Raw genomic sequence first — 27,807 nt, forward strand, 5'->3', positions numbered from 1 at the left:
GTCTTTGAATGTCTCCCTCCTGCTCCTGTCTGTTTAGACTACAAACTCTTCCTGCGAGAAGCTGCCTGTGCTGTATGTAAAGCTGGCTGATGTGGAGCAAGTAAACACAAGTGTGATACCACCAATAAAAACACCCTTGCAAACATGAATGAGGGACCAGAAAAAAACCCAAACATAGCGTGGTTTTAGGTTGTCTATTTTTAAAGACATTTTAATTGAAACAATCGTGGCAAGCTACTTAAATTTATTTTTCTTTTTCAACTAAAATGAAATTATTTTCATAGAGAACTGATTTTCCACATTTCCCTTTACACGCTTTGGTTTATGCCAAAGATAATAAACTTAAGAGAAAACTATAATTTACACCTGCTTTATGGATGTCAGTGGGGTGCTTCTTTGTTGTCGCTATTTCCATTCCAGATTTGCTTGTTGGTTGTTGTTTTCCCATTTCTCATTGGTCAGTGTTTTTTTAGGGTGAGGACTTTGATTCTGTACGTACTGTCTCTATCTCAAAGGGATCCTGATAATGGTCGGTGCCTATGGATATCATGAAATATAATAGTAATTTTGATTCTTGATATCTGACAAAATGCTGGCTACGCATGTGGAATTTTCTTCTGTGGCTAGCCTAGATGTAAGATCACAGCCCATTTTTACTGTCATCTAATGGAACCTCTCCTTTAGCTGTAATAGGAGGCACTGCTATAGTGCAAGAAACTGTAGATTTCAACCCCAATTAAGATTTGTGAACTGAAAATGAGTTCAAAAGAAAGTAATAGAAGAGATGAAATATTCAAGTGTTCCCTTGATCAGGAACCCCAGACAAAGTCTTTGCCTGCTGAGATGAGGAGGTTGTGCTTAAATTAAATACCATTAAAAACAAACCCACAACAAACAACCACCTCAGTGAGAACATTTATTGATCTATTGGGATTTAACCAACTTAACACTTAGCCTAACTGCATCTGATTCAGGTGCTTATCTGGAACAAGGTGGAATTTGATGCTGATTTGAAAGAACTGTTTTTACTATCTAAAATTTACAGGGTTTTGACAGTGTTTTTCACAGGTTGTGAATGGCATGATACATTATGTTTAGGCAAATCTGTTCAGCACCAGAAAAACCATCTGGTGAAGCACAGCTAATGGGATCTACAGAAAAGACAAGGTGAAGAGAAGGAGACTCTGCACTCTTTTAATGAAAAGGGTAATCAAATATCACCATTACCTAAAGCTCTCTAGTGCTAGGATTAATGATCTGGTGGCTATTTGTGGAACACAAGATTTTATGAGGAAGATTCTTAGCAGGTGTAAACTGACACAGGCCCATGGTAGGTAGTATAAGCTTGCTGATTTATATTTGCTAAGTACCTGCCTCTGATTTTTTGGGCACATGAATCCATTTGTCTTTTCTACCCACACTGAACCCAGCTTTTTGGATTTCATGTTGAGGAAAAATCTCCAAAATGCATTTTTATCTTGGAAAAATAATCTTCAGGCTGCAGTCTGGAAAAAAAAACAAAAACAAAAACCTGTGTTGGTTTCCTGGGCAATTTCTCTGTTTTTGTAACTGGTTTCTATTAATGGTTTTGAGATGAATCCTAGGAATCTGAAGCTGACTGCTTTCCAGCAAAAGGGGGTGTTTAAATATAGTGCCATCCAAGGATGCTAGACGACAGGAACCACTGAGCTGTAGAGATGCCTTACGGCAAAAGATGCAGACGGAGCTCTCTGACCTGTTACGAGCACAGCAGTGCTGGAAGAACATATAAGCACACACATGCATACATATTAATGGCTTCAGTAAGACAGCAGTCTGCTTGGATGCTACAGTTTGACTCCTCCTTTGTGCATATCTAAGTCTCTGCTAGGCGAGCTGCAAAGCTCAGTGCATTAAGCAGAAGATCAAAAACCTCTTAAGATTCCATCTAGCTAAATATCTTGCATACTTGGACATTCACATTAATTAATTTATGCTCCAGTGCCTTTGGCACATGGAGAAGTAGGGCTTTCCAGCTGGAGATCCAAGACAGGAAGAAGTTGAGGAATTGCCTGCAAAGGACAGCCCCCAGATAACATGTACTGTTCCTGGGCAACCCTCTCATTTTGCTTCAGAAGTGCTTGGGCATAGCATAGCTTAAACCATTGCAGTGACTGCCACTATGGTTCTGTGGGCTTCACCTTTCTCTGTGCTGGAAACGGGTTGTCCCAGGGATATAGCACGGGTTGCATATGTAGCATAAAGGGTGTCAGAGATCTGCTGTTCCCATACACTAGGCATGTGTGTTTGCCTCAGCTGCTGGTTTGGTGACTGCATCACAGGTTGGTGATCACAGTGGACTCCAGTGAAATAAAGCAGAAAAACATCTGGCCAGACCCTCAACTTGTCATTCTGAATATGCTCTTCAGAGAAGGCAAATCAGGGGCTTTAGCATTTATGGCTAGGGAACAAACATCGTAATGCTGGGTCTGTAAGAGGTACGTGGCTTGTTACATCACTGCAATAATGACAGGCTTCACTTGACACCCCTGTTATTGTGGTTGGGTTTCAGTTTTGTCCTTTTAGTTCACAGCTCTTACTGCAAGTTGGATTATTTCAGACTTACTTATGGGATTCATTGCAGCTGAAAGATTTATTTTAATAAGAAAAGCTTTGCAACCAAATGAGGCCTCCTGGGAAGCAGATACCTGCTGGTAATTCACATGGTTCTGTGTTGCATTGCTCTTTTCCATCAGCAGGCAGCTCTGAAGGCTCCCCTTACCCACACCAGACCTTTCTTAGAAAGGGGGGGTGAATATGGGTGTGTATTTATCCCTCTGAGTGTTACAGGTTGACCACGCTACTGGCGTGACAGGGGTTGCTTGAGCAATTCCCACCAGAAGATCCGTGGGATCCATGGTGACAGTGTATGTGAACCCTGAGCTGCATCTCTTCTGCTGTTTTTGTGCAAAGGTCTATTTCTGCTTAAGTTTTTGGCTTTGCAGAATGCTTGCCACCTTTGCCACTGTATCTATCAATTAGTGCTCTTTATTCCCAAGCTGTAGCATTCCCTACTACTTTTCAGTTCTAGGAATTATCCTTGCTTCTGCTCATGGGTAGGTATCTTCTCCTTTCCTTTGATCATGGCAGAGTACTATGGGTCCTGTATTTAAAGAAGATCTAAAGTTGTTGGTAATAAGCATGGAGTGTTGGCAAATCCTGTACATAACGCCTTGTACTGTAATTTGTATCTTTGTGTCAGCAGAGCATTAATTCTGGCATTCCTTTTTAATACATTACATGTATTTATAGCTGTGAAAATGGGGCAGAAGTGGCCACTTCCACTCCTGCTTCCCAGGGTTAAGGGTTCTCAAAATTACAATAAAAGGATGGAGGGTGCCTTTTGGCATCAGACCTTCTTCCCAATCTGATACTTGCTCAGTTTTTCTAGACTGGTGGTCTTCAATTCAGATTTATTGGGAGGTCTTTCAGTGCAGCCTGCAGCCGTGGAAAACTGGTTAAAACATGTTATAATGGAAGAGATCGGGAAGAGGAAACTTCCTGGCACATGTGGCTTGTCCATTATTGTTTCCCACAAACCAATTAATCTTGCGACCCCTTCACTGTCTTTGGGCAGGGCTTTTTTCCACCTGAGTCATATGAAATACCTATTTCATATCGCCATATATTTCATATCTGAAGTGGGGGTGACTCTGGAAGCATGGGACCCTTCTTTCTCCCTGCTAGCCAGATCTGTGATGAGGATGGCAGGTGCAGAGCTCCAGCAAGCAAAAACACCTGTGTTGGTGGTGGAAAGTTCCTTTCCCTTGTGTGGATGAGGCTGCTTTCTTTGGACAGCGTTTGTGATCAGGTAGACATGCTGCAGCGGGCAGCTAAGGGATGCTGCTTGTTTTGAGAATCGATACCCAAAATACCTCAGGAAGTGAGGAAGGAGAAAGGCTTGGGAACTGGTCAGGTCAGCCTCTGTGGAGAATCTAGTTTAAAATTCAGCTCCTGACGGGGCAAAGTGTTGACACAGCTGCCCTTCCAGGATCTGTTTGAACTAGCAAAGCTCTAGGAAGACAGGGGTGAACTAGAGACTATGCAGAATTAGAGTGAGGAAAAGGCAAAGATCTGTGAAATAGCCTCCTGTGTCCCTTTCCTCCTCTCATTGTCAACCCCAGAGAAGCTGTTGCTCTTTCCTTCCAGTGGGTGGTTTTCTTTAGGAGATTTCAGTGGGTTTAGCCTGAACTTGGCTTCTTTCAGTCAGGAAATAGCCAAATCATGACAGCAGCAACCACAGCAATCTGCATCCATCCCAGAAGTCATGCAAGAAACAGCCAGTAACCTCTGCAGTGCCAAAGCTTGGAGGCAGAAAGGTGGAAAAGGAACCTGGAACTGCAGCCTGGAAGGTTCTGCCTGTGGTTGAGCAAAACCAAGGGAAGGAGAGGGTGCTGTATTTGCTGTCTGCACAATGGGAACAGCTTCTTGCCTCTCAGCCAAACGTTTTTCAGCCTCTGCTCTGATGACGCAGCTGAACAAAAGGCTGTCAGATTTGAGCCTTTCGTCTGGCTCCCTGTCCCTGAGACAGCAGGAAAGGCTCCTTCTTCCACTAGACTCCTGGCTCCGCAACAGGCCAGCACCTCAGCTGCTCTAGATCAGAACTGTCTTTGTTGTGATGCCTGAGAACCCGGCAGCAGGTTCTCAGCGTAGGGAGATGGTGTGGTAGGAGCCTTTGCTGCATGCAGGTGGTTGTGGAATTGGACTAATGCAAATAGCTGAGGCTTGCAAAGACAAGCTGATGTTTTTGCTTTAGGTTACAGTTGGGCTGGATGTGTGAACATAGAGGCTATTGACACAGCTCAGCTGATGAGTGTGGGAACCTGGACTGTGAGTGACTGTGTGTATCTAATTACCCACAAACTTCTCCACTTAATATAGATGACAGAGCTGAAGTTTGCAGTGAAATTTTGTGGGATTTTTATCTGAAGATTAGTTTAGAACTTTTCACTAGAAACAAACCAGCAGTTATCTGGATCTGTTTTGGACAGCATGAAGACATGCTGGAGTTAACTAGACTTTTTTCATGGTCAAATTATTTAATAGTAAGAGCTCCAGTTTCTTGGAATTTCCTTGGAAGTGTCTGGTTCTGTCTGCTGCTGGAGACAGGATCCTGGACTAGATGAAGTTCTGATCTGATTTAGTCTGGATGTTTCCAAATCTTCCCTTGTTGCAGAGTATAATTATTTAGATGTTTATTTAGGTTTTTGTTATAATGCCCTCCTCTTTCCTGAAACACAGCCCCCTTTGGGGTAGAGGAAATCTATCTTCTGGTGTACTAGATGGTACAGAAAAATGTCAGAAGGGAAAAATCCAAGTGGGGCAATTAAGTTTATCTCCACAGAGTGCCACGGGAGGGCTATTAGCTTGTATTTTTAAGCTCTCCTATGAGAGTCCCACATATATTTATCTCTTTTCTACAGATAGATGTTTAAGAACGGTGAGTTTTAATTCCCTTTCCCACATTTTCCACTTGATGACTAATTTGATCGTATCGTTAAATCCAGTAAACACTGTTAACCATAAACAATAATCTAACAACAGAATGCAAGCAAACAGAAAGCTTGACCATGTTTTCTTTTTAACATATAGTAGCAGCAGCTACACTATTTCCTGACTTTATACTCACGTAATTTTCCTGCAAGTCTTGTATTAAAAGACTCCTGGCTGATTCAGTCACCTACATGGGTTAAGTTGTTATGCAAGGCCACATTCAGATGGAGCCATATTCCAAGTCTAAAGCAACGTTTACACCTCTCATACCCATAGCTGAAGGTGCTTCATGGAACAGGGTGTTGAATACTCTGTGTCTTTTACCATCTTGTCCCCCTTGAAAATAAAATAAATTTTTCCACTGGAAATGAATTGCTTTTTTCAGAACTCAGTCTTGGATTGATGTGGAAGAAAAATGTCTTAACACTTACAGAGTGTTAAGGAGACTAATTTAAACTGGTTTAGGGACTGTTCTAAATGGTTCAACCCCAGACTAATTAAGCCATTCTCACCTCTGAAGGTTGCTGCCCTCTTCAGGTTAGGCCGGTAAAGTTTCAACTGCTTAAGCAGTGGCATGAGGGCATGATTTCATTCCAGGCTTGGTTAGCCCTGCCATTTTAAGGAGTCTGTCCCTGCTGAACATCCTGCAGTGTCTAAAGAAGTAATTCCCTAAACTGTAAAAAAATTACTATCTCTGGTCTGCAGATGCAAACTAAGGTGATCTGAACTTTAACTGGTGTGTGAGTGTGTACACATACAGGGTGTATGTAGATTTTCTTTTGTGAAGCAGTGTTTGGAGTTTAAGAATATAGTGCTTCTTCCTCTGTTGTTTGTCACTGATTGTTTTCAGTAACCGACTGCGTTAATACTGCTAACCATTGTGGGACACAGTGAGGTGGGTTATAAAAACGGTTAAATACATCAGAACAGGCTTTAGGAACTGGTTAATGTAATTTAAGTCTTTCCCTTGAACAAAGACTGCTGAAAATTCAGTTGTTTCTTGATGTTGTTGCTGTGTCTCGGCACTGCTGTCAGGGCTGGTATTATCTTAGGAGTATGCAAAGGAGAAGAGCAGCAGTGTATCAGGTCTTCTGTGGTTAAGGTGACTGTGTTGGCTGTTTGTCTTGGGGCCAGTCAAGTGACTACTAGCACAGTTCAGCTCCTGTGTGAAGGACTGAAAGCAGAAGTTCTGAATCTGACCCAGCTTTCCATGTTCTGGCCTCTGTGATAGGGAAACCTGTTCCCCACATCGCAGTATTCTGGGGCTTTTAGTTGCACTGTAGGCTCTTTTGCCTGCACTGCCCTAAGCTCCCACATATTCAGTCGTCTTTGCCATTATTATCCTTTTGCTAAGATAGCTGCTATTAGGCTCTTGCTTACAAATCACAGGACAGAGTAAATATTGTTTTCTAGGTTGTATTTGGAGACTTGAGCTTGAAGTAAAACCATATGAGGAGACAAAGATCAAAAAACCACTGAAGGCAACAGAATAAATCCAGTCTCAAGCAGACAGCTGGATGAGTGTCAAACAAAGGAAGGAACAGCTGGATCAAGTAAAGCACAAGGAAAATTAGTTCCATCCCTAGGGGGAGGGAAAAAGATTGTTTCGCGAGACCAGAGCTGTGTGGGACCAACTTTACCCGATAAAACTTTTACATCAAAGTCAGGGGCAGATCAGAAGGTCCCGGAGGGAGGGGAAAGAGAAGAGTGGGTGTTCATGGTAATGGTGCAGAAAGCGTTAGGGAAAGGAAGGAGGTGGAGTGTGAGTGTAGGGGGAGAGCAGAGTGGGGAGGTGGGGAATTGGAAGTTGTAGGTGGAGTAATTCTGCAGAATATGAGCTGCTGTCCACAGCTTTCTGGATGTAAATTGATGAGGTCATAGTGTTTTCCAGTTACCAAAAAAAAAAAAAGTTAAAAAAAAAGTCTTCAACTTGTTTTTCAAGAGAGACGAAAACACGGAGAAGCTGAAGAAATGGAGCAACTAGCAAAACTCCTTCTGTGGCAGATTTTGCTTCAGCAAAGTAAGCTCCTAGCTGATCGGCATGATGTTACTTGTTTTTATTTCAACTGCAGAGGACGGGGTTAGCTAGAAGATTTTGAGCTGTTATCTTTGTAAGATTTTGTTCAGATTCCTAAGTTAGCTGTGTTATTGTCTGTGAGGGGAGGGGATCATGGATTTCTCATGCTTTTTGGAGAGGAAAGGGGAGAGAATGGAGAAATGTTTGAGGTTGTTTAAGCGATACTCCGTTCAGCATGTTTGTGCAATCTATTTTTTCCTACCAGTTACCTTGACCAGCAAATTCAAAAACAATAAGCTTGAATGTGAGTACAGTGAACCTTGCATAGTCAGATTTACATGATCCAAGGTTATTTTATACTTTTGAAGAGGCAGAAACAGTTGGGGTGTGTGTGTGTGTGTGTTTGGGATAGAGGAAAAAATTCAAGTGTGGTTTTGGGTGTTTTTTTTTTTTTTCCTGTCAGCATAAAGACAGAGACATAAGAATTCACTTTTGGGTAAGGTGCAAGAAAGGGATGAGGACAAGTCTGATGAGCTTACAATAACAGAATGGCTTGTACCTTTTCCTTAATCACAGAGCTTTCTGTAAGAGCTGAAAGCAGATTCAGGGTCCTGAGAGCCTGGTCCCAAGCTAAACAGAGAGACCCCAGTAAGGCTTGGATGGCAGGTGAAGATTTGAGGATTAATTACAAAACCCAGCAAATTCACACTTGCAGTGCTTTGGGCTCTGAGGAAGGCACCTGTGAGCAAAGGACCAACTGCACTCTAAGAACAGTATGGAGAGACTTCAGGGTGCTGAAGTAAGGAGCACGAGCTTTTTGGGGACCGGTGACCCCCCTGCTCTTTACAGCCCTGTTAATGAAAGGCTGTGGCTAGCCACCTGAGCCTCTCAAAATTCCTTAGTATGTAGATGGAGTAAGCTGAAGAGTTCTCAGTTTGGTCCCTAATTAATCTAGTTCCCATGTCACCACATCATCCCCAGTTTTACAATGCCTCAAGGCAAGGTTTAGGAATTGGCAACATCTGGGATCAGTCATAGGGACAGAAGGGTTAAAGTGGCTCAGAAAACTAGTGTGTGGGGCTGGGTTAAGCCTGGAGAAGGAGGAGAGGCCACATCTATATTTTAGAAGCCCCAACCAGTCCAGCTACTCCACAGTGTGGTTTAGCGTGTTGACAGAGCTTGGGGGAGCACCCAGGGCAAGAAAAGCAGGTTGGATTGCTTTAGAGCAGTGGGGGAGCTGTAGAAGCAACAGTATCCCACCTGAGGATGGATGATCTCAGACTGACTTTTTTCAGATGTATTTTGGAGAGATAACTGTCTCTATGCCACACAGCCCTGATGTTTGAGTCCTGCTATCCCCACACAAATCAGGTTATAACGTAATCAGTGAAGATGGGAAGGGGAGAAGGGAGGAAATTTGTGCCACTCTGTATTTGCTGAAATGATCCCTTCTGGAGGGGAACCACACCCTCAAGTGTTAATGTCTTGCAGGGAGGAACAGCACTGTTTGGAAGGCTCTACAAACTATTCTGTGGGCCTAGAGCCAAGGTGAAGTACACAAAGCAGAGAAGGGTTTATAAAGCTAATATCTGCACTGTCTATGGGAATGTTAGGGCAACTCTGTGAGGGATTCTGAGTGGCCAAGATGGCGATGGGTTTCTTTTACAGACAGAAGGCTTTTTCCTTTCTGCCGAGGCAGCACATTCTTGCTTTTCGCTGATTCGTGGGCATGTTCCTACCTGCAGTGAGGTGTTGGAATTGTTGGGATTAGAGGGGTGGTTAAGGGCTCTCCAGTCCTGACATCAGTTATGAAAGCAGAAGACTCTGCTGTTGAGAGTTGTCCCAGGAAGCCTTTAAAAATAAACAAACATAGAGACTTAAATAAAAGCCCAGTTCAAAGCCTGGCTTGACCATCAGTTGGCTTTGTAAAGGAAACCTTACAGAAAAGCTTAGTCTTGCAGTCCTCGACCAGCAGAGGCAGGTGGTGAATGGGAGATGTCTAGGTGGAACTGTAGTGCTCACTATCGTCCTCCTCTGCCTCTTTGAGATGGGCCCAGATATTATTCCTGGTTACTGGGTTTGAAAAAAATGGCTACCAGAAAAGAGCTGAGCTTATGTGTGTAGCTGTCACCTTGATGTCACTGCATCATAAGCCATTATGGCCTCTTAGACGCTGGGTCAGCTCCCTAAAGAGTCAGGATGGAGCCACTGCTGTTCTCCAGCAGTATTTGGAAATAGCTTGGTAGCACAGGCTGCTGTTTTTGTAATAATTGTGTAATGGCTCCACAGAGACCATTAAATCCCCTGCATAGACAATGGGATTTATGGGAGAAATAAGGAATCTGACACATACAGATTTTGTGAAAAACATGTCCTTTCTCTAGGACTAGACCATCCCTCTGTGCCCCTAATGTAAAGGTGGTGTCACTCCCTTTTTCAAAAGAAAAAAGAAGCTGAGACTGACCAGATGTGCAAAGGAATAGTGAGCTGAGCTTACTCAAGCAACCTCACAGACTGTTGTTTCAACCCACACACCTGGTGGGTTATGACACTCGTTTCTCCAGTGACTTTTTAGTTTGTTTTCTTTCCTGCCCACCGCTACAATCTGGATGTCAGTGATGTTTACTGCCCTGCAAGGCGCTGTTCCAGGCAGCTCATCCTCGCTCTGCTGGCATCGGTGGCAGGGCTCTTCCCGAGTTCAGCAGAAGCGCTGCAGGTAGAGCTGGTGTTGGGGTGTCCCATGGAGTGTACCTGCCACTTGGCACTCAGGCTACCGCTTACGGTGTTTGCAGTTTCCTTTTCTGCTCTGGTAGTCTTTCATCCTCCAGTATGAGACAGGAACTTGGTGGTTTCATTAGCACATGCATCTGCCTGTGACGCAGACCCTCTGCCAGCAGCTATCTCCAGGAGGAGAGAAGTGGTGCTATTGTTCAGGCAAGACTCAAGGGACAGTTTTTTGTTTGACCTGCTCCAAGGACACTGCCTAGAGAGCTCTCAGTATGTAAGATGTCTTTCAGAGCCTGAGGCTTTTACTTCTAGTTTGCCTGCAGTTTTTGTGGCTTAATTCTTTACTTGAAAAGTGGATGGGATTCAAGAAGTAAGAGCTGGCTCTGGCTTTTACAAGGGATTAGGAAATGCTTTTGCAGTCTGCTTTCCTCTTCCTATATTATGGGACCAGCAGAATACCTCTGGGATCCTGCTGAGAGGCATGTTGAGTCTGCAGAGAACATGGCAGGGGACAGCATAGAGATGTCTTTTTGTTGTTTTTTTGTGGGTACATCACATAGAGAGGACAAAGTGATTATCCATCACACAGAATTTGAAATTTTAAAATGAAAGCTACAGTGAGTTCTGTGTTGATAGCTATTAAGGTATTTGGTGGTTTTAAGGCTCCGGGTCCTGGAGCCCTGTGATTACAAAAGTCTGAGCTTTCACTAGCAGGTTGAGAAGTGTGACTCACCTGTAGTTCACAAGCTGTCAACTTTGCTGTGTTATGGATATATCTCTGCATTTGTTCAGAAGCTACTGTGTTACACAAACAGTAACTTTAAAAATCATGGCTGGGGGACATCTCTTGTTTGTTCTGCTTGTCTTGCAGAGCAGAGCTAGGTCTCATAGCAGAGAGAGGAGACTGAAAAGAGAAAAAGGCTTATTCCTCCTTTAACTACTGCTCTGTGTTCAGGTTACTGAAGGTCAGTTGTTTTCAGTTCCATTTTCTCTGGGCATACAAGAGATCAGACACATTCCTGGCTCCTTAGATTTCTCAGTGATCTCATTTACAGCCATGTCAAGTAAGTTTGAGTCTTATCCATGACCTGATGCATGTGTGCAGATTTCCAGCATTGCTGGAGAATCAGAACAATCAGTTCTTCCTCCTTTGTCTTGTGGAGTTCCCATGCCTCTTGTAAAGACTTGTCCTGTCTTTTCCTTCTAGAATTTGCTTATTGGCTGCTTGGCCGCTGTCTTTTTGATATTTGCACCTACCACTTTGTCTGGTATGATACCCTAGGGCAGGCTTCAGACCCAAAGCTTCTGTCCAGAATCTCTGTGTGTGCATGTGAGTGTGCACAGACATGCAGTGAAAAACCTTTTCTCTTCCACGTCTTGTCTCCGTGCAGAACTCCAACACGATACTTAACTTTGCCTTCAGCTTGGATGGGTTTTGTTCTCATGCATAATGTCACTGTAATGCTGGGCCATTCGGCTTTGTGGGGTGACACTCAGCACGTCAAGCAGAAGCTTTAAGAGTGGAGGGAAAAATAAGCTGTCAAAACCCACAAGACATAGGCTTTTTTTATCTAAAAGCTGTTATATTACAGACAACTTCACTGCTTCCTTGTTTTACAGTGTTTGGAAGTGTGCTGGAGCAATGCGTGTAGCTGGCTGACAGGGCTGCAGCAGCCGAGCCTGGCAAAAGGCCCCAGTGGGTGGGATGGCAAGTTAGGACCTGGGTGGTCCTTACCACGCTCGTAGGGCCAGCTGAAAGGTACACAACTAGGGGTTAGGGCTATTGTTAGTTTAGGGCTGCGACAGGCGGCTGAGCAGAGCTTAGTGGAAGGCTTAGGTGAATACTTTTGTCAGTTGTTAGATTTATGATGTCGCATTTGGGTTTAATGTTTTTTACATTAACTTGCAAGAGGAAAGGAGAAAAGTCCATGCATTCCTCTTGCTGAGCCAGGAGAGGATGCTTCTGTAGCACCAAATCAATCTGCTGTTAATGAGCAGTAATGCAAGGCTCTGGCAGCACTGGCTGTGCAGCCAGCCAGCTCGCAGACACCACTCCCTAGCATCGGCCTCTGTTGATGTTGGGACACTGTCTTGTTCCCTTGCCACTGGGCAAACACCCCCAATTCAGACACATGGGCATTACTTTGCCACGATGATACAAGTGGATGCTCTTGTGCTGAGAGCTGCTTGTCCTGTTGCGTGACTGATTTCTCCTGAAGAAGGCTGATTTGGTGCTGTAGAAGAGCTCTGTATCATTCCTTTTTCCTAAACTAAATCTAAACTAAACTAAATCCTGGCTTGCAGAGACAGAGGCTGGCAGGTTATCCTATTTTACCATCAGGCAGTTTGCCTCCTATTAGGAGAGACCATCAAATGATGGAGTTATAATGTCTTGGGTATGATGTCTCTTTCTTAGATCCAGAGCAGTACAGGCTTTGCCCAAGATTATTTTTTTTTCTTTGTGATGCTGAGGTTATACATGTAGAAGAAATAGTTTATATTTGGAGTGTCTTTGAACTGGTGGTTCAACAGGCGCTGCTCATTTTTGCTCTCTGGTGTCACTGCCCAGTGTTTTTTGGTAGGAAAAGGAAAGGAAACAGAGTTTATTCTCAGCCTATGCACTGGGGGTGTGGTTAGAACAGCCCCAGTATGGAGTTAATTTACTCTCTTTTGAAATGCATAAATTCCAGTGCTGAAAAAAAGTACAGCCTTAGTCTGGAGGACATTGTGCCTATGACATTAGCAGGACAAAACATCTAATGATCTTGCTGGAACCCATTTGGGCTTGACTGGTTAGAGAAATGAATTATGTCATTGTGTTGGGAATCTGAATCGTGCTCTCAAACCATGATGGCAGGAGACCTCCTAGACCCCTCCTACACAAAAAGCAGGAGGGACTGGACCAGAAAAATGAAGAAATAAAGGCACTAGTTCATTTCTTGCAAAGTTCTTTCTGCATAGATCTGAGTCACATGAGTTGGAGGGAGTTGCAGCTGCATCCAGATCATTACAGTGTTAACTGTGCAGACCAGGAACGTGAGCGGGAGGGACTGGGGGGGGGGGGCATGCTCCCAAAGCCAGGATGTGTTTGCGCAGCAGGGTGGTGACAACAGCGTGTGTCAGGAGTGTGAAATGAAACAGCCAAGTCCTATCACTCTTCATTTGACAGGCAGACTCAGCGTGCTGCAGGGTTACAGAATTCCCTCAATGCATTAATCCCACCATCAATTTTAGAGGAGATTGATTTGGAGTCTTGGAGATGAAAGTTCTCTTTTGGCACTGGATCTCATGTGGATCCACTGTCCTCTACTTGGGCAGCTCTAACCCCCAGCAGACGAGCTGGGGTCAGCTCTGTCTCCAAGTCTGTTGAGGTCTTTGCCTTAGCAGAGAAAGTTGACTGAGATATGGGTGTCTTCTGGGAAAGAGGTGGAAACAGAACTGTCACATTCATTTCACAATGGTCAAACAGCATAAAAATGAACATGGTTTTAACTGGTCACATCTGGGTAGTACCCCTCTACTCCGCTCTGGTGAGACCCCACCTGCAGTACTGTGTCCAGCTCTGGATTCCTCAGCACAGGAAGGACACAGACCTACTGGAGCAGGTCCAGAGGAGGCCACAAAAATGATCAGAGAGATGGCACACACTTTTCCTGTGAGGACAGGCTGAGAGAGTTGGGATTGTTCAGCCTGGAGAAGAGGAGGCTCCAGGGAGACCTTAGAGCAGCCTCCCAGGGCTTATAAGAAAGATGGGGACGGACTTTTTAGTAGGGTCTGTTGTGACAGGACAAGGGGTAATAGTTTTAAACTAAAAGAAGATAGACTCAGACTAGATGTAAGGGAGAAAATTTTTTACAGTGAGGGTGGTAGAACACTGGAACACATTGCCCGGAGAGGTGTTAAATGCCCCATCCCTGGAGACATTCGAGACCTGGTTGGGCGGGGCTTTGAGCAACCTGATCTAGTTGAGGATGTCCTTGCTTGCTGCAGGGGCGGTGGACTAGAAGGCATTTAAAGGTGTCTTCCAAACTATTCTATGATTCTACGAACTGTTCTTGTCCTACTGTTTCTGCTGGTGCCTTGTTATTTATGCAGGATCAATATCGGATCCTAAAATAATACTGGTGCCACCCCCCTGCCCGCTCCAGCCTCCTTGGGTTCTTGTTTTTGTCTTATACAACATTTGTTAAATAGTTTCCTCTTGGGCAGAAGAGGCCTTTCACACAGTTTTGGTGGGTGATGCATTGACAGATACCTTTGGTGTAACGTTTGAATAGCATGGTGGAAAAAACTACAGCTATAGATGGTAGGAAATAAAGACATGGGCTGTACAAAATTCAGTTGCAGGCTAAGCATATCCCACGTTGCTCTTAAGCTTAAGTTTCTTGGGTCAGGCACTTTGTTTTGCTGTAACTGCACTGTGTTTGCTGCACCAACCAAGGTCTGAGCCTCTGGGCTTAACCACATTACACCTGTTAAATAAGTATATTAACAGAGAAGGGAGGAATTAATGGAATAATAACAGAGGAGGTGGCTGCTGACTATGAGCGTATTTGTAGTTTTTTTTTTTTCCTTTTCTTGTCAGTAACATTTTTTTTTTCTGTTTTGACAGGTTCTGTTTATTTATATTCAGGTGAGTGACATTTTTTCAATCTGCCTGTCTTTGTGATCATGAGAAGAAATGAGAGGGACCCTGATTCCATGATGTGCAATGGGGGTTTCGTTGCTGACTTGCATAGGCATGAAGCATGCATCCCATGAACTAGTGTCTCTAAACTTTGATTAAACCAAGGGTTAGGATTAGGAAGGGTAGGTAGGACAGGTCAAATCTACAATCCTGATAACAGACATCATAGACATTGCTTTCACTGAATGAAATCAGTGTTTTTATGTGACTTTCTATTGTATTTCTCCATGAGGGAGCTCTATGTTGGTCTTGAAAGTTTCTTCTGGGTGGAAGGTCTGCAGAGATTCTAGGAAAGGTCTGAGTCCTCCTCTAGTGTCTTTTTCACATGCCATTAATCTGGTCGCTTTGTTTTTTGTTCTCTGCTCCTGGCTCTCAGTCCCAGCTGATGCCTCAAACCCAGACAGCGTCGTAGTGTCGGTGTTAAATATCAGTGCTGCACTGGGGTCACAGGCTGTTCTGCCCTGCAAGAGCTACCGCATGGTGTGGACCCAGGATCGTCTGAACGACCGCCAGCGTGTGGTGCACTGGGATGTGTACAGCAACTACTATGGAGATAACAAGATGGAGAGGCTCTGTGACATGTACTCAGCCGGGGATCAGCGTGTGTACAGCTCCTACAACCAAGGGAGGATATTCATGCCCCAGAATGCGTTTACAGATGGCAACTTCTCCTTGGTGATCAAAGGTATGAACAGTATCTTCTTGTGCTATCTGCAGAATAGAGGATTCACGACTGAATTAACTTTGTGTTTTTCAGTGAAAATAGCTATTTTGCAGGGCATTTTCTATAAATAAATAAATATCAGTCTAATGAGGTTCTCCGAAGCACTGGCAGTAGTGTTTTATTTCCCTTTGAAACAGTCCCATTTTAAAAGAGAATTGGTAACAAATCATTGCCCGAAAAGTCACTTGGGCTTCTTGTGGACCTTTGACTGTATTTCAGTTCCTGAACTATAAACCCAAGATTGTCATTCTTCCTGTGCCTGCTCTTAGCTAAACATAAATCAGATTTCTCTTTCTGTAATATGTTCCACACAAGAGCAAAGAAACTGAACAATTTATTATATTAGGTGAGATGATTCTTCTCTGTTTAGCCCACCCTGGTGATAAGGATGGGTTAGAACCAGGTAATATAAAAGCAATTTTGCATCCATACAAGCATTTGGGGAAACAGTATAAATGACAAAAGTAATCACTGTCTCAGTATAAAACGTTCAACTTTTCCCCTCTCTTTCCTGTTGTACTAGATGTTGCAGAGAGTGATGAAGGCACATATTCTTGTAATCTTCACCATCACTACTGCCACTTATATGAAACTGTGAAAATCCAACTAGCTATCACCAAGACAGGTAGGTGTGGCAGACAGCTTGGTGTTCCTTCCCGCAAGGGACCTGGTCTGGCAGCTGGAGTCCAGTGGCCACCAGGACTCTTGAATTCACAGTGGGGCTTGTGTGCTGCTTTGTGGTTGGCCTCGCATGCTGTTCTGCTGGTGTCAGAGGGGAGTAGTGTGGATGCAGGGTTCTGCCCATGCCTTCTCAGTTGCAGGTTCAGGGCACAGATGCCACAAGAGGCTTGGAAAGCGTCAGGAGACTGGTGCTCACTATGCTGTTTGCTATCAGATTCCCTGAGTTTCAGAAATGTTATTCAGTGTGTGTATTTATGAAACTCTCTCCTTTCTTGACATGTGCCAAACAATGCATGGAGCCTGTAAAGTTAAATATTTACTCTAGGCAGCCCAATTAGCTAACTGTCCTGTTACTGCTCCAGTAGTAGAACGTCCCTAGTAACAATCCGTCATCGGTCAGGTTAGCCACAAAGATCTGCCTGGTATGTTGGTTGGTGAGCTTACCCTGAGCAGTCTGTAGTTAAAAAGCCTCCTCAAATTACCACACTTTAACTCCAGCTCTAAAAGCAAGATTCTAAGGGCCGTTGGCAACTGTAGTGTGCGCCACCCACGCCACACGTGCATCACTACTGTGTCATTTAAATCAACCTTTGTGTAATGCACAAGTGAAGCTACTGGGGCTGATTGTCCTGGGAAGCTGTTGGAGGGCTGATGGGATAGCAGAGAGTGTGTCTCTTCTGCTGCTGTTCTCACAGCTTCTATGCAATAAAAACATCCGGGCAGGCCTGTAAGCCCCAATCTGCTCATTGGTGTTTTGGTGATTCTGTTATTTCTTTTCAAGAACAAAATAGCGCTTCTTGAACTCCTCCAGTAATTAGGGCATTTGTGGATAGAAAAGCATTTCCTGCTTGGAGAACTGGGATACAGCATATTGAAGATGAAATCTGTTATTCTCGTTTCATTCTTAGTCTGCAGAGAGAATATGCTTCCTGCTTTCTGAAGCGCAAGAGATTAACTCTCAGTTATAGGAGGAGAAAGTGGTCTTGCTTAATGCACTGACCTAAGGTGTAGAAGATAAAGGTGCATTTTTTTTATTAACTGCTGAAGTAAGTGTGAACAAGGCACGCTACCCCTGTGGCACTTCAAGATCTTTGGAGGGGATGTGTTATAGGATTGCAGAGTCTGAAAGCAATCTTAGGTGTGCCTGGGTGTCCTTAAGAATAGAAAAAGTGTGTAAAGATGCACGTGCTGAGGTTGCACAACTTGTACTGTCTCCACAGCTGAGGATGCAAACCAGTACTGGGATGGGGAAAAGCCTGTGATTGTTGCCCTAGAAGGCAGCACAGTGATGCTCCCCTGTGTGAACCGTAACCACATCTGGACCGAACGGCACAGCGAAGAGGAACAACAAGTGGTCCACTGGGACAGGCAGCCCCCGGGGGTTCCCCATGACCGGGCTGACCGCCTCATTGATCTGTACGCCTCCGGGGAGCGCCGCTCGTACGGACCTCTCTTCATCCGTCAGAAGATGAACATCACTGACACAGCCTTCGCCCTGGGTGACTTTTCCCTGCGGATTTCAGAGCTGGAAAGTGCAGATGAAGGCACTTACTCCTGCCACCTGCACCATCACTACTGTGGCCTGCATGAGCGCAGGATCTACCAAGTCTTTGTGACGGAGCCAGTGAGAGAGAAGAAGGTGGTGAACCTCACAACCCACAACATTGCCCCAGCTGCAGGTAAGTGGCCTCTGGAAGTGGTTCTCCTGATTGAGGAAGAGATAAGTATCTACAGTTGCACCTTGAGTTCTCAAGAGCTCAGTAAGCCACAGGATGGGAATATAACACATTACTCCCCATTGTCACCTCAGGGGGACTTTGCTCCAAATGCCAAAACATCCTTGCCCTTCCTGTCCCTCCACAGTGGTCTGCAGGGATGGCTTCATCCCAGCAGGAGGGAGCGTGGTCAAGGCAAACTTGGTGCCCTGCAGAAGTACCGTAGACACTGCTGAAGTGAAGGTGCCACTCGGGGCAACACTGATGTTTCCTCTATGAAGGTTTCTCACATTTGAGCCAGGGGCTATTCCTGCCCTTAGGGTTGGAAGAGTAGATGAGGTCTTGCCTCCCTCACTACTAGTATGTGGCTCTAGTGTACAAGCCTGGTTCTTTCTGCGCTGTTTCCATTACACGGGTGTACCTGGAGCTGCAGCAATACTAGTGAGGATCTGGCTGAGCTTCTTTAACGCTGGGCTGCATCAAAAGTGGGGTGTCCCACCCATCAGGGTTAATTACCCTGCTTGCAATGTTGTAGTGACATCATGTCCAGCTTCTGTTTTCTTTGCTCCAGGGCAATTCTGCAGCGTGTTCTGCTCTGCCATGCTGACATGCCCTGAGGCAAACAAGCTGTTTTTCTAACAGGCTCCCTTTTCTGATTGCTTTTATGGAACAGGAGAAGGTGTGGGGCCAAGGTGGCTTCTACTCTGCCTTCGCTGTCACAACATGCCACTATTCTCACCAGTGTAGATCATAAATGTTTCTCTCCCCTTTGCACAGGGGTTTAGTCTGTGCAAGATGCCAGACTGTGTGGAATCAAGCACCAGGAATTTTCCTCCACCCTTCAGCTTTTTCTTTTTTTGTCTTAAACCAATTTTCATATTTTCCGCTGCAGTGAGCTATCATCTGACAGCCTGTCCAAACTCAAAACCATCATGCTTCGTTCAGGCAGAAAAATAAAATAAAAATCCCAAGTTTAATATTTTTTTAAGTCTTTTGGGTATAGTTCCTTATTAACATTTTAAAATATTCATTGTGGTTTAATATTTATTGCCTGCTTAATACAGAATTTTGACATGCTTCATACATTTTTAAATAGGTCTATTCTTCTCTAGAAATTGGCTTTTCCAAGTCGCAGAAACCTAAACCTCCTCCCTGGGATTAAGGCTGGTGTCCAGAAAACCCCAGCAGTACTAAAGAGAGGTGGCTGTTGGGGCTGAGGTGACAGGGAGGCCAGGACATACAAATATCAGTCTCCTGCCTGCGGCCCTCCTGCTGCCCTTGAGCCCTATCCAGATCACATTGTGCAGATGGAAACTAAATCTTGTTTTCAGAGTTGCTCACCCAGGAATTTATTCTTCTCTTTCCTGGATGTTGTCCTGGTTGTTGCTGAATAGTTACCTACCTGCTCAGAATTTAGAGAGAACCTACAAGTAATTTAACCTTCCAGGGCTGTCCTAGTTTGGCAGTAGTGCCCTCAGAGCGGGAGGAACTCGCCTTGCTGGGAAAAGCCATTTCCACTCTCTAAAAGAACAGCCTTAGAAGAGCTTTGTCCCCTATGGGCAGTGAATGCTCAGCTGGTCCGAGAGCACCACACACAAAAATGTGCTGAGTCGATGGGAATGTGAAAGAAGCTGAGACATCCGGAGTGCCTTTTTCAAACCCACTGCTGATGAGGAGCCTGCTGGGACATGCCCTATTTGTGTGTAGCAGGAAAGGCTGAGATATTGCCCCATTCCATGAAAAACTGTATAGAGCTCTTCTGGGGATATAACATAAAGCCAAAATGAAACATCAGGAGATAACAAAAGCAAAACAATGAGCTTTTTCAGCAAGCAGCTATAGCTTCTGGCGTAGTTCCAAGGCCCGGAGCCATTTCCAGACAGGAAACTTCATCCTGTTTTGAATATAAGCATAAGCTAAATTCTGCTCTTAGTCTCAGCAGTATAAATGTGGTGTATATGTCTACTAATTCAGTGCATTTTTACTCTGCATTTGCTTTGGAGCAAGTGACTGAAGAATGGCATCTGTTTTGTCTCATGCTTATTGCTAAACTATTCTCAATCTTTGCCAGCCTTGAAAAGAAAATGGGCCACATAGCCAGTGTTTGTGAGCGTTCTTGGTGGGGAGCTCTCTGTTTTTCCCAGCAGAAGAATCTGACCCTTGACACTTTGGTAAATTAATGTAAAGGCATCTCTGTTCTAACTTTTTTTTCCCCCTCCACCATTAAAACTTACTTTCCAGTAGTTAAACCAGATCACATGAGTGAATTGGAGGCAGATGGGTATGCCCTGTTGAGACGTACTGAAAGAGCAGATCTTGGTTACCAGATAAACCTTCATCACCTCAGCTTAAATTCTGGTATAACACTAGGGCGAGGAGAAGAGTCTGTATTACCTTGGTGATACTATTCTAGGTGCTGACATTCATCCCCTGGTGTGACTGAGTCAGCTGTAACTCTGTGCCTCAGTTTCCCCAATTATAAAATGGGATATGTTCTGCTGCCTTTCTGGCGATGCACTTTGAAGTTCACCAGTGATGCTTTGTCAAAACACTAGTATGACAAATATTTTTAGTATTACTTGACTGAAGAAGTCAAGGAGGCCTGAAGTTAGTGAATCTCTTTTTCCACTGTTTGTTGTTACAGTGACCTCTCCAGTGTTGACTGAAGTTTAAGTCAGCTCCTACCCTATCTTGCAGTATTGTGGGAAAGCAAAAAGCCAGAAATAGAATGTATTTGTTTGCTGACTTCTGGCTCAACAGCTGTTCCAGTGGCTACCATCTCATTATGGCACTGCTGAAGAAGCTTTTCATGATCCAGAGATTTGTTAAAGTAGAACTGTCAGGGATACTGTTTGCAGCTTTGCAAGTGGGTTTTTTGGTTTGGTATTTTTTAGCTTAGCAGTGGTGAAAAACACATGCTAGTTTTCAGCACTGTAGCCAGCAAGCACACAGCATCAAGCCATGCCAGTGAGAAAAAGCGGAGTGTTGCTGGAGTGAGAGGCTGGGCTACCAGAACAGAGCGTGTGCTAAAACCTCTCGATTTTCTAGGACTGCTGTTAGCATTAACAAACAATCGTCTCTGGTTTCAAAGTGTTTATTTCAATTCACTATCGTCTTACTTGATTTTATTGTTGGTGGGTCGGTGCTTTTAAATGCTGAAAACAAACTGTCTGACAAACTGGAACCAGCCACTATGCCAGCAGTTCCAAAAACGTCAACATTTCTCACATTAGAACACATCTGTTAAACGGTACTGTGGCTTTTGGGATATTTTCCCCTACCTTTCCCTTATTTCCTCTGACTAATTTACAGGATTAAACTCCCAGCAGAATGGTAGGCCAGAACTCAGCACTGGTTCTTGCTGGTGCTCTGTGAATGTTCCCTGTTAGGGGGAGGAGGTGTCACTCGGAGCTCTGTTCTGAAGAGAAAGCCTCTCTCTCCCAGCACAGTGTCTCTTATGGGTTTGCTGGCTGTGCCTGGGCTGGATTTGTCCACCGCTCTGACTATTACAAGCAGAGAAGTCACTTCCTCTTTATATGTGTAAAACATTGACCTATTTATTTGAGATCTACAAAAATGTTCCACGTAAAAGTTTTGAGTTACACTTCCCTGTGCTGCGGAACTGAAACGCTGCTGCACCCACAAATGGAATGGAATCTTGGCTTTTCTTTGTGGGTTTTTATTTATTTTATTGATTTTTATTTTATTTAAAAGGAAACTCATTCTTTGGCATTGAAAATTCCTCCCACTTTGTAAATTATAACCCTTGGCAGGGAGGGGCTGCTTCATACTTTAGCTGTCTGGAGCCAAAGCAACGTGGTGTGTGTGTGTTGTCAGGGACCCAGAGGAGGGTTGTGTTACCCTGCAGAAAGACTTGGGGCTGCCTAGTGTGGCTTCTTTCTGAGCTTCCCCTCTGCAATAAACAAGAACACACTGAGAGCCAGGCAGCAGGAGGGGAATGTACAACAGTCACTGTTAATCCTTCGTGCTCCTGAGACGTAGAATGGTCTTGTGAAGAGCTCAGGCATCTTCCATCTGACGAAGGTGCGGTATGTTGTAAATTAGGAAACCATTTGCTCTTCATGCAGTTCAGAAGAGTTTCTCGCTGAACGTGTTTTTTGGGTGAACAAATGGGTCTTACACGTGAAAGTGCTTTGCTTTGGATGCCAATGACAATTATCAGCCTGTTTTCCTTTTCCTCTGTCATCAGATCCAAATGTTGTCAGAGGCCACAATGTAATAAATGTCATCATCCCTGAGAGCCGGGTGCACTTCTTCCAGCAGCTGGGCTACATCCTGGCAACTCTGCTGCTCTTCATTGTGCTCCTCATCATTGTTGTTCTCGTCACCCGCAAGCACCGGCAGAGAGGTAAGTGCTAGAAAAGACCAGCCCTGTAGTCTGACAGGGATGTCTCATGACAGCAGAGCTGATTCTGCAAATAATTACTGCAAAGCACAAGTGATCTGCTTCTGGAAAACCAGCAACTTAGGCAGTGGGGAGTCTTTGCAGGTGCTGATGCCAAGAGAAATTCATTAGCATGGTGTAAAAATTTCCAGGACTTGATTTGCTGAGTTGCTCCATTGTAAGGGAGAAGAAAATTAGAACTGCTAGATAGTTGCTCTTTACAAGTGGAATTTAGAGCAGAAAGCCCACATGCATCCCTTAGGAACTAAGATGTCTAAGTCCTTGCTGGACTCCCTGTGCTGGGTGACTCTCTGTGTGTAATTAGATAAATGGACACTGAGATCTTTTGGTGACTTCCACCCAAATAGTTTTGGATGCCACACAAAAAGCAAATACCAGGGAATATCTGTCTTCCGTGTGTTCTTTACAGTACCACATTCATCCTTATTTACGTGTCAGGGGATTAGCACCAACACAAAATGGAGTTTGTGTTACTTTGCAGTCACAGAGGGGACAGACTCCTGGCCCTGGCCTTTGAACAGAAAAGAGGAGCCTGAAATCATCACTCCTTGCAGGGTGGGGTGAGACAGGAGTGTAGCTGGATACCTGGTGCATGGGAGGCTGATAAAAACCAGCATCTGGAGCATGTGATGGATGCAGGCCTAAGCAACGAGCTGGGGATGGGAAGTGCCACACCAGCACACAAGAGAGAGAGGTGTGGTTAATATTTTTGTAATAAATGGGAGGTGGAAATAAGTGAAATACGGCGACGGCTGTAGTTTCTTGTGGCTGGTCATCCATAGATGTGGAAAGACCACTGGAAATCTGGTGAGTAAAGGAAGGGGAAGCTCCCTGTGGCAGTGGAACACCTGTGAATTCTCCTGTATTGGAGGGACAGTGAAAGTGGCCATTGTAAGCATCGCTTAGGAGCACTGTGAATAAGTACTAGGTGTTATCACTGTTACCTGGGAGGGGTTGGTTGGGCTGGACACAACTGCTCATTCTATTTCTTCTCCCTGTTTAGGTTATGAATACAATGTGAAGAAATACGGAGAGTAAGTATAATTACAGGGTCTATTATCTAGGATTAGAATGCATAAAAATGAATTTAGGGGCCCCAACCCTCAGCTGTCATTGAGATCCTAAAACAGCTGAGAATCTGGTTAATAAGAGTGCAGCCACGTGAAGCATAGGCTGCTTCATAGAGTTAATTCATTGCTCTCCACCAATTCTTTTGCAGCTTTACACTCTAGTCATTATTAGTGTAATGTTCCCAGGAATATACACTTGCCTAATGATTGCATATCAGGGAGCAACTTCTGTGCTGTCAAAGCATGGAAGGAGAGAATGGTTTGTAGGGCTGATTTGGCACTTGCATTTCCTCTTTGTTATACTTTGGGAACTGACCATGTTTCTGTGAGATGTCATTAGGAGTTAGTGGTAAAGGGGTAACGCGCAGATCTACTGTAAACCCTACTGTGAGATGGGGCCAAGATGGTGTTGCTGGGTTCATTTATGTTTTATTGTATATTATTAAAGTGGAGGAGACAGGGAAGTTCTGGTACAGATTGGCTTCCCATTGTTCTAAGCTCTGGACAAACACATGGGGAAAAACGAGCCAGCTAGCCAGAGCTCCCAAGGTGTTGACAGAAAAGACAGTGAAAGGAAGAGAGAGGAGAACCAGATTCACTAGTAAGCAGTATGACCTTCTGAAAGCTGCTTGGTAGCTTAGGGGCAAAGCCAGGAAAAGCACCCATGTACCATGGCTGCCAATGCTGTTATCTGTCTGTCATGCTTTCTCCAGGGAAGCTTCATAGAAACTGGAAAGGATTCTGTAAAGATTGCTCTGAAAATCACCAGTACTTAATAGAGAATGAAATCTTCTATGGATTTTTTTCAACCTTTCTACAGATATATAGCAAATAAACACTGTAAATTAAATTCTCTAACGTAGCATTAGAAAAGCTATTGTGGAAAAGTGTGAAAGGAGCCAGTTATTAAAGGATGTGACAACACCATTTTTCACTGTTATTCCTTTTTCAGGAAGGATGTAAATCTTAAAGAATTTACGGTCGACACAACAGATCTGACTCAATACAGAAGTGAAGACATCAGACTGGGTATGCATCAGCTAGCAACCATTCTCCAAACCAGGTCAAAACGTGTTATAACAGGATTTTTTTAATGGCATTTAGCTGCCCATTTTGAAGTGACTTAACCTCCAGATTTTAAATGGCACCTTTGAGAATCTCAGCCCGCAGGCGAGCAGGGGGACTGCAGCTGGAGAGGGCAGTCCTGACTTTTGAGTTTAACTAGAGGCTGATTGATGAGGTTGGACAGGAATGAGGCACAGCTTCTCTTGTTTCACCTGGAGTTTTTGGGCTTCTTGGCATGCACTTGAAAGCCAAATTCAAGTCAGTGCATCTAGGGAAGCAGGTTCCTCAAATTTAAGCAGTTTGTGTAGGGAAGAGGATCAACAAGGCAGTTCTCTAGAATCTCCTGTCCAAGAAACTAAAAGCATTTGTCAATATGAATATTATCATTCCACGGTAAAAAAAACTACCTCAGAGTGAGTGATCTGGAGAAAAAAATTAGATTAACAGTCTTTAGTACTAACTAAAGTGGGGATAAAGAGAAGTCATGAATTAGCCAAGCTCATTGCCTCCACCTTCTATTGAAGCCAGTTTGGTTTAACTTTCTACAATTTCATCCTCCCTGGATGTCAAATCATTTAGTGAACAGTTGGGCCTTCTATCAAGATCTGTGATAGCAATTAGGACAAATAAACTTGGGGAACATGGTAGGAAGAAAATTTGCATCAAAAGTCCTAGAATATAAAAGATAGAAAATATAAAAAACCACTGGAACTCATGGTAACATGAAACATAGTGAAAAGAGGGAAAGGAAGCTAATCTCACTGGTGATCTGTGAAAGTACTTCTGCTGGGATATGTAGGACTGACTCGGGGAGCTTACAACACTCCTGGAGATGGATGCTGCTCCTTACTAGAGCTTGAAGGTGCAGCCTTGAGTTTATTGTGTCAGGGTGTCTCCTTGCTTGGACTTGGACCGGATTGTCTGTAAAGCAAAATTGATCCTCTTGTACTGCCCTGAGATTCCTGAAGACTTGCCATGATGCCAAGTTCATACTTGCTGCAACTTGCTGTATGTCAGTGAATGTGTTGATAGACCAGGAAACAATTGAGTCTGTCCCTTTTTTCCCCTCTGTGCACCCTCAGTAAAGGTACAACCTTTAAAAGAACAAGCTGACAAACTTTAGGTCCCAAGCTACAGAATTGCTGTAAGGGCCGCAGTAGACAAGAGATAGATACAAAATCTGAAGTAAAGAACAAAGGGATTGCAGAGGGTGGGTTGCAAACCAGGACAGCAGCAAGTACAAATTCTTCTCTGCATGTCTCAGGAGAGCTCCCCTGTGAGCAAATTCTTTGAATAACTGCATCAGTCACCTTCAGGTGAGCTTCACATAGATAATCCAGAGCTTTTTGTTACATACTGGAAGAATCTGGTACCTGTGAGAAGCAGGAAACTGAAGTATGCATAACTGGTTAGTGCCAGGGTCAAAAATTAAGTTGTAGCAGCTTTCCTTTTCCTGCTGAGTAGCAAACACATGGGGGAAAGAGAGCCAGCTAGCCAGAGATTTCAAGGTGTTAATAGAAAAGACAGTGAAAGGAAGAGAGGGGAGAACTGGATTCACTAGTAAGCAGTATGACCTTCTGAAAGCTGCTTGGTAGCTTAGGGGCAAAGCCAGGAAAAGCACCCATGTACCATGGCTGCCAATGCTGTTATCTGCATGCCAGACTTTCCCCAGGGGACTCCAGTAACTCCGTGAGTTACTCCTAGAGATCTGGAGATGCCAGGCCTAGAGCACTTCAAGGAAGGACCGATCACATGTCTGCCTTGCCTGTAAAGCTTTGTTTTCTTTTAATGTTCTAATGCCTGTCTGAATTATACTCCTCCCTTACACAGATTACAAAAACAACATCCTGAAGGAGAAGGCTGAGCAAGCCAGAAGTTTCCCAGCAAAGAACATTGATTTAGACAAAGGTAATAATGACTTGCTTCGCCCTAATTGGTGGCTGTAGGAACCTTCTGATGGGTTGAAGGAGGGAGGAGGGAAGAACACAGTTTAGCAGTGAGCTAACCAAGCCACAGCCGAATGAGGAATGATAAACATCATGACAACTGACAGCAGGAATGAGAAGCTAGTTCCCTTTCTATCCTTTCATCATGGAGCCACAGATGCAAGTAGTGATTAGGCTTTTAAAAACTTTTGGCGTGGCACAAATAGAATTTTGCTTTATTGGAAAAAGAATGCCTTGCAGGGCTGGAATAGTGCATTCTGTACTGTAACCTCAGAGGGAAATGTGTCTCAAAAATGTCCTGGCATGGTGTTTGAGAAGAAAACACTGTGCAGAAGAGAGTGTTTGGAGTTGGATTAATTTATGGGTAATGGGCTGTCACTTACTTCATCCAACAAAAGCAAACAACTCTCCCTCCCTAGGGGCTGAATCTCCTTTTGCTTATCCAGTATTAATCCTGAGTATTACACCTTAGTTTGTAGAGTCACACTTATGTCAAGCGGTGCTTGTGAGAAGTTGTTAGGTCCCATGACTCCTTTCAGATGAATTTAGAATATAATAAATGTGACTGAAATGATATCGAGAAGGGAATGGTCTGGAGATTCCATGAGTTGCCTTAAACCTGCTATTCCTGGTGGAGTTCTCATGGTATTTTTGCCTCCATTCTGCAGAGATGGTCTGTGCAGTAATTTAGACATAGTATATCTCACTGTGGGCTTTATGAAGAGGATACTGGGGCCGTGGTCACTTGTGACTGAACAGCTAAGTCCATATTACAATGTGCTGCTTTGGATGGTTCGAAATCTCTCCTCAGGTACTGACCTCCATTTCGATTTGCTTTCAGATTTCAGGAAGGAATATTGTAAATGAAGACGTTCCTAAGCTGCTGGCTGGACCAGAAGCTTCAATCAAAGATAGATAAATGGAAGAGATGCCTTTTCTTAATATCATGTCCTTCCAGTTACCATAGATTTTTTCACATAGACTTTCTCCCCACTAAGCACAAGGGTATTTGCAAACGCTTCTTGAAAGTTAGACCAACCGTCTTGTGTGTACTTATGATGGCTTTGGGTTGCCTTTTCTTTCCCTGTTCTCCCAATCCTCCCCTTTTATTTCTTGATATTATTGTTGGGTTTATGCATCAATGATTTTTATGAGCTGAATCAGCAGACCTTTTGCTTTGATGTTACTGCTTTAAATAAACCAACCTGCATCACTAA

The 27,807-nt window shown here is 44.0% G+C and overlaps 1 protein-coding gene across 2 annotated transcripts; it reads left to right on the plus strand.

The window, feature by feature from the left end:
• Positions 1 to 27,807, plus strand: MXRA8 (matrix remodeling associated 8). Of its 2 annotated transcripts, none has more exons than XM_074892700.1 (10): positions 1 to 1,206; positions 14,889 to 14,909; positions 15,340 to 15,648; positions 16,211 to 16,312; positions 17,589 to 18,047; positions 22,294 to 22,452; positions 23,513 to 23,543; positions 24,532 to 24,608; positions 26,475 to 26,552; positions 27,432 to 27,807. In XM_074892700.1, exons 3-10 carry the CDS (start codon positions 15,441 to 15,443, stop codon positions 27,455 to 27,457), a joined length of 1,140 nt encoding a protein of 379 aa, XP_074748801.1. In that variant the 5' UTR covers positions 1 to 1,206; positions 14,889 to 14,909; positions 15,340 to 15,440; the 3' UTR covers positions 27,458 to 27,807. The 2 variants fall into 2 exon arrangements, with proteins under 2 accessions (XP_074748801.1, XP_074748800.1); XM_074892699.1 differs by lacking the exon at positions 1 to 1,206 and adding an exon at positions 7,417 to 7,552.

Source organism: Strix uralensis, chromosome 23, assembly GCF_047716275.1.
Source record: "Strix uralensis isolate ZFMK-TIS-50842 chromosome 23, bStrUra1, whole genome shotgun sequence".
In the NCBI taxonomy this organism is placed as follows: domain Eukaryota; kingdom Metazoa; phylum Chordata; class Aves; order Strigiformes; family Strigidae; genus Strix; species Strix uralensis.

Bases quoted from the DNA above. Each gene is read 5' to 3' on its own strand.
- MXRA8 (XM_074892699.1), top strand. From the start codon at position 7,504: ATGGAGCAACTAGCAAAACTCCTTCTGTGGCAGATTTTGCTTCAGCAA. The intron at 16,313-17,588 runs GTAGGTGTGGCA...CTGTCTCCACAG, and splicing joins ACTAGCTATCACCAAGACAG to CTGAGGATGCAAACCAGTAC. The intron at 23,544-24,531 runs GTAAGTATAATT...TTCCTTTTTCAG, and splicing joins AATGTGAAGAAATACGGAGA to GAAGGATGTAAATCTTAAAG.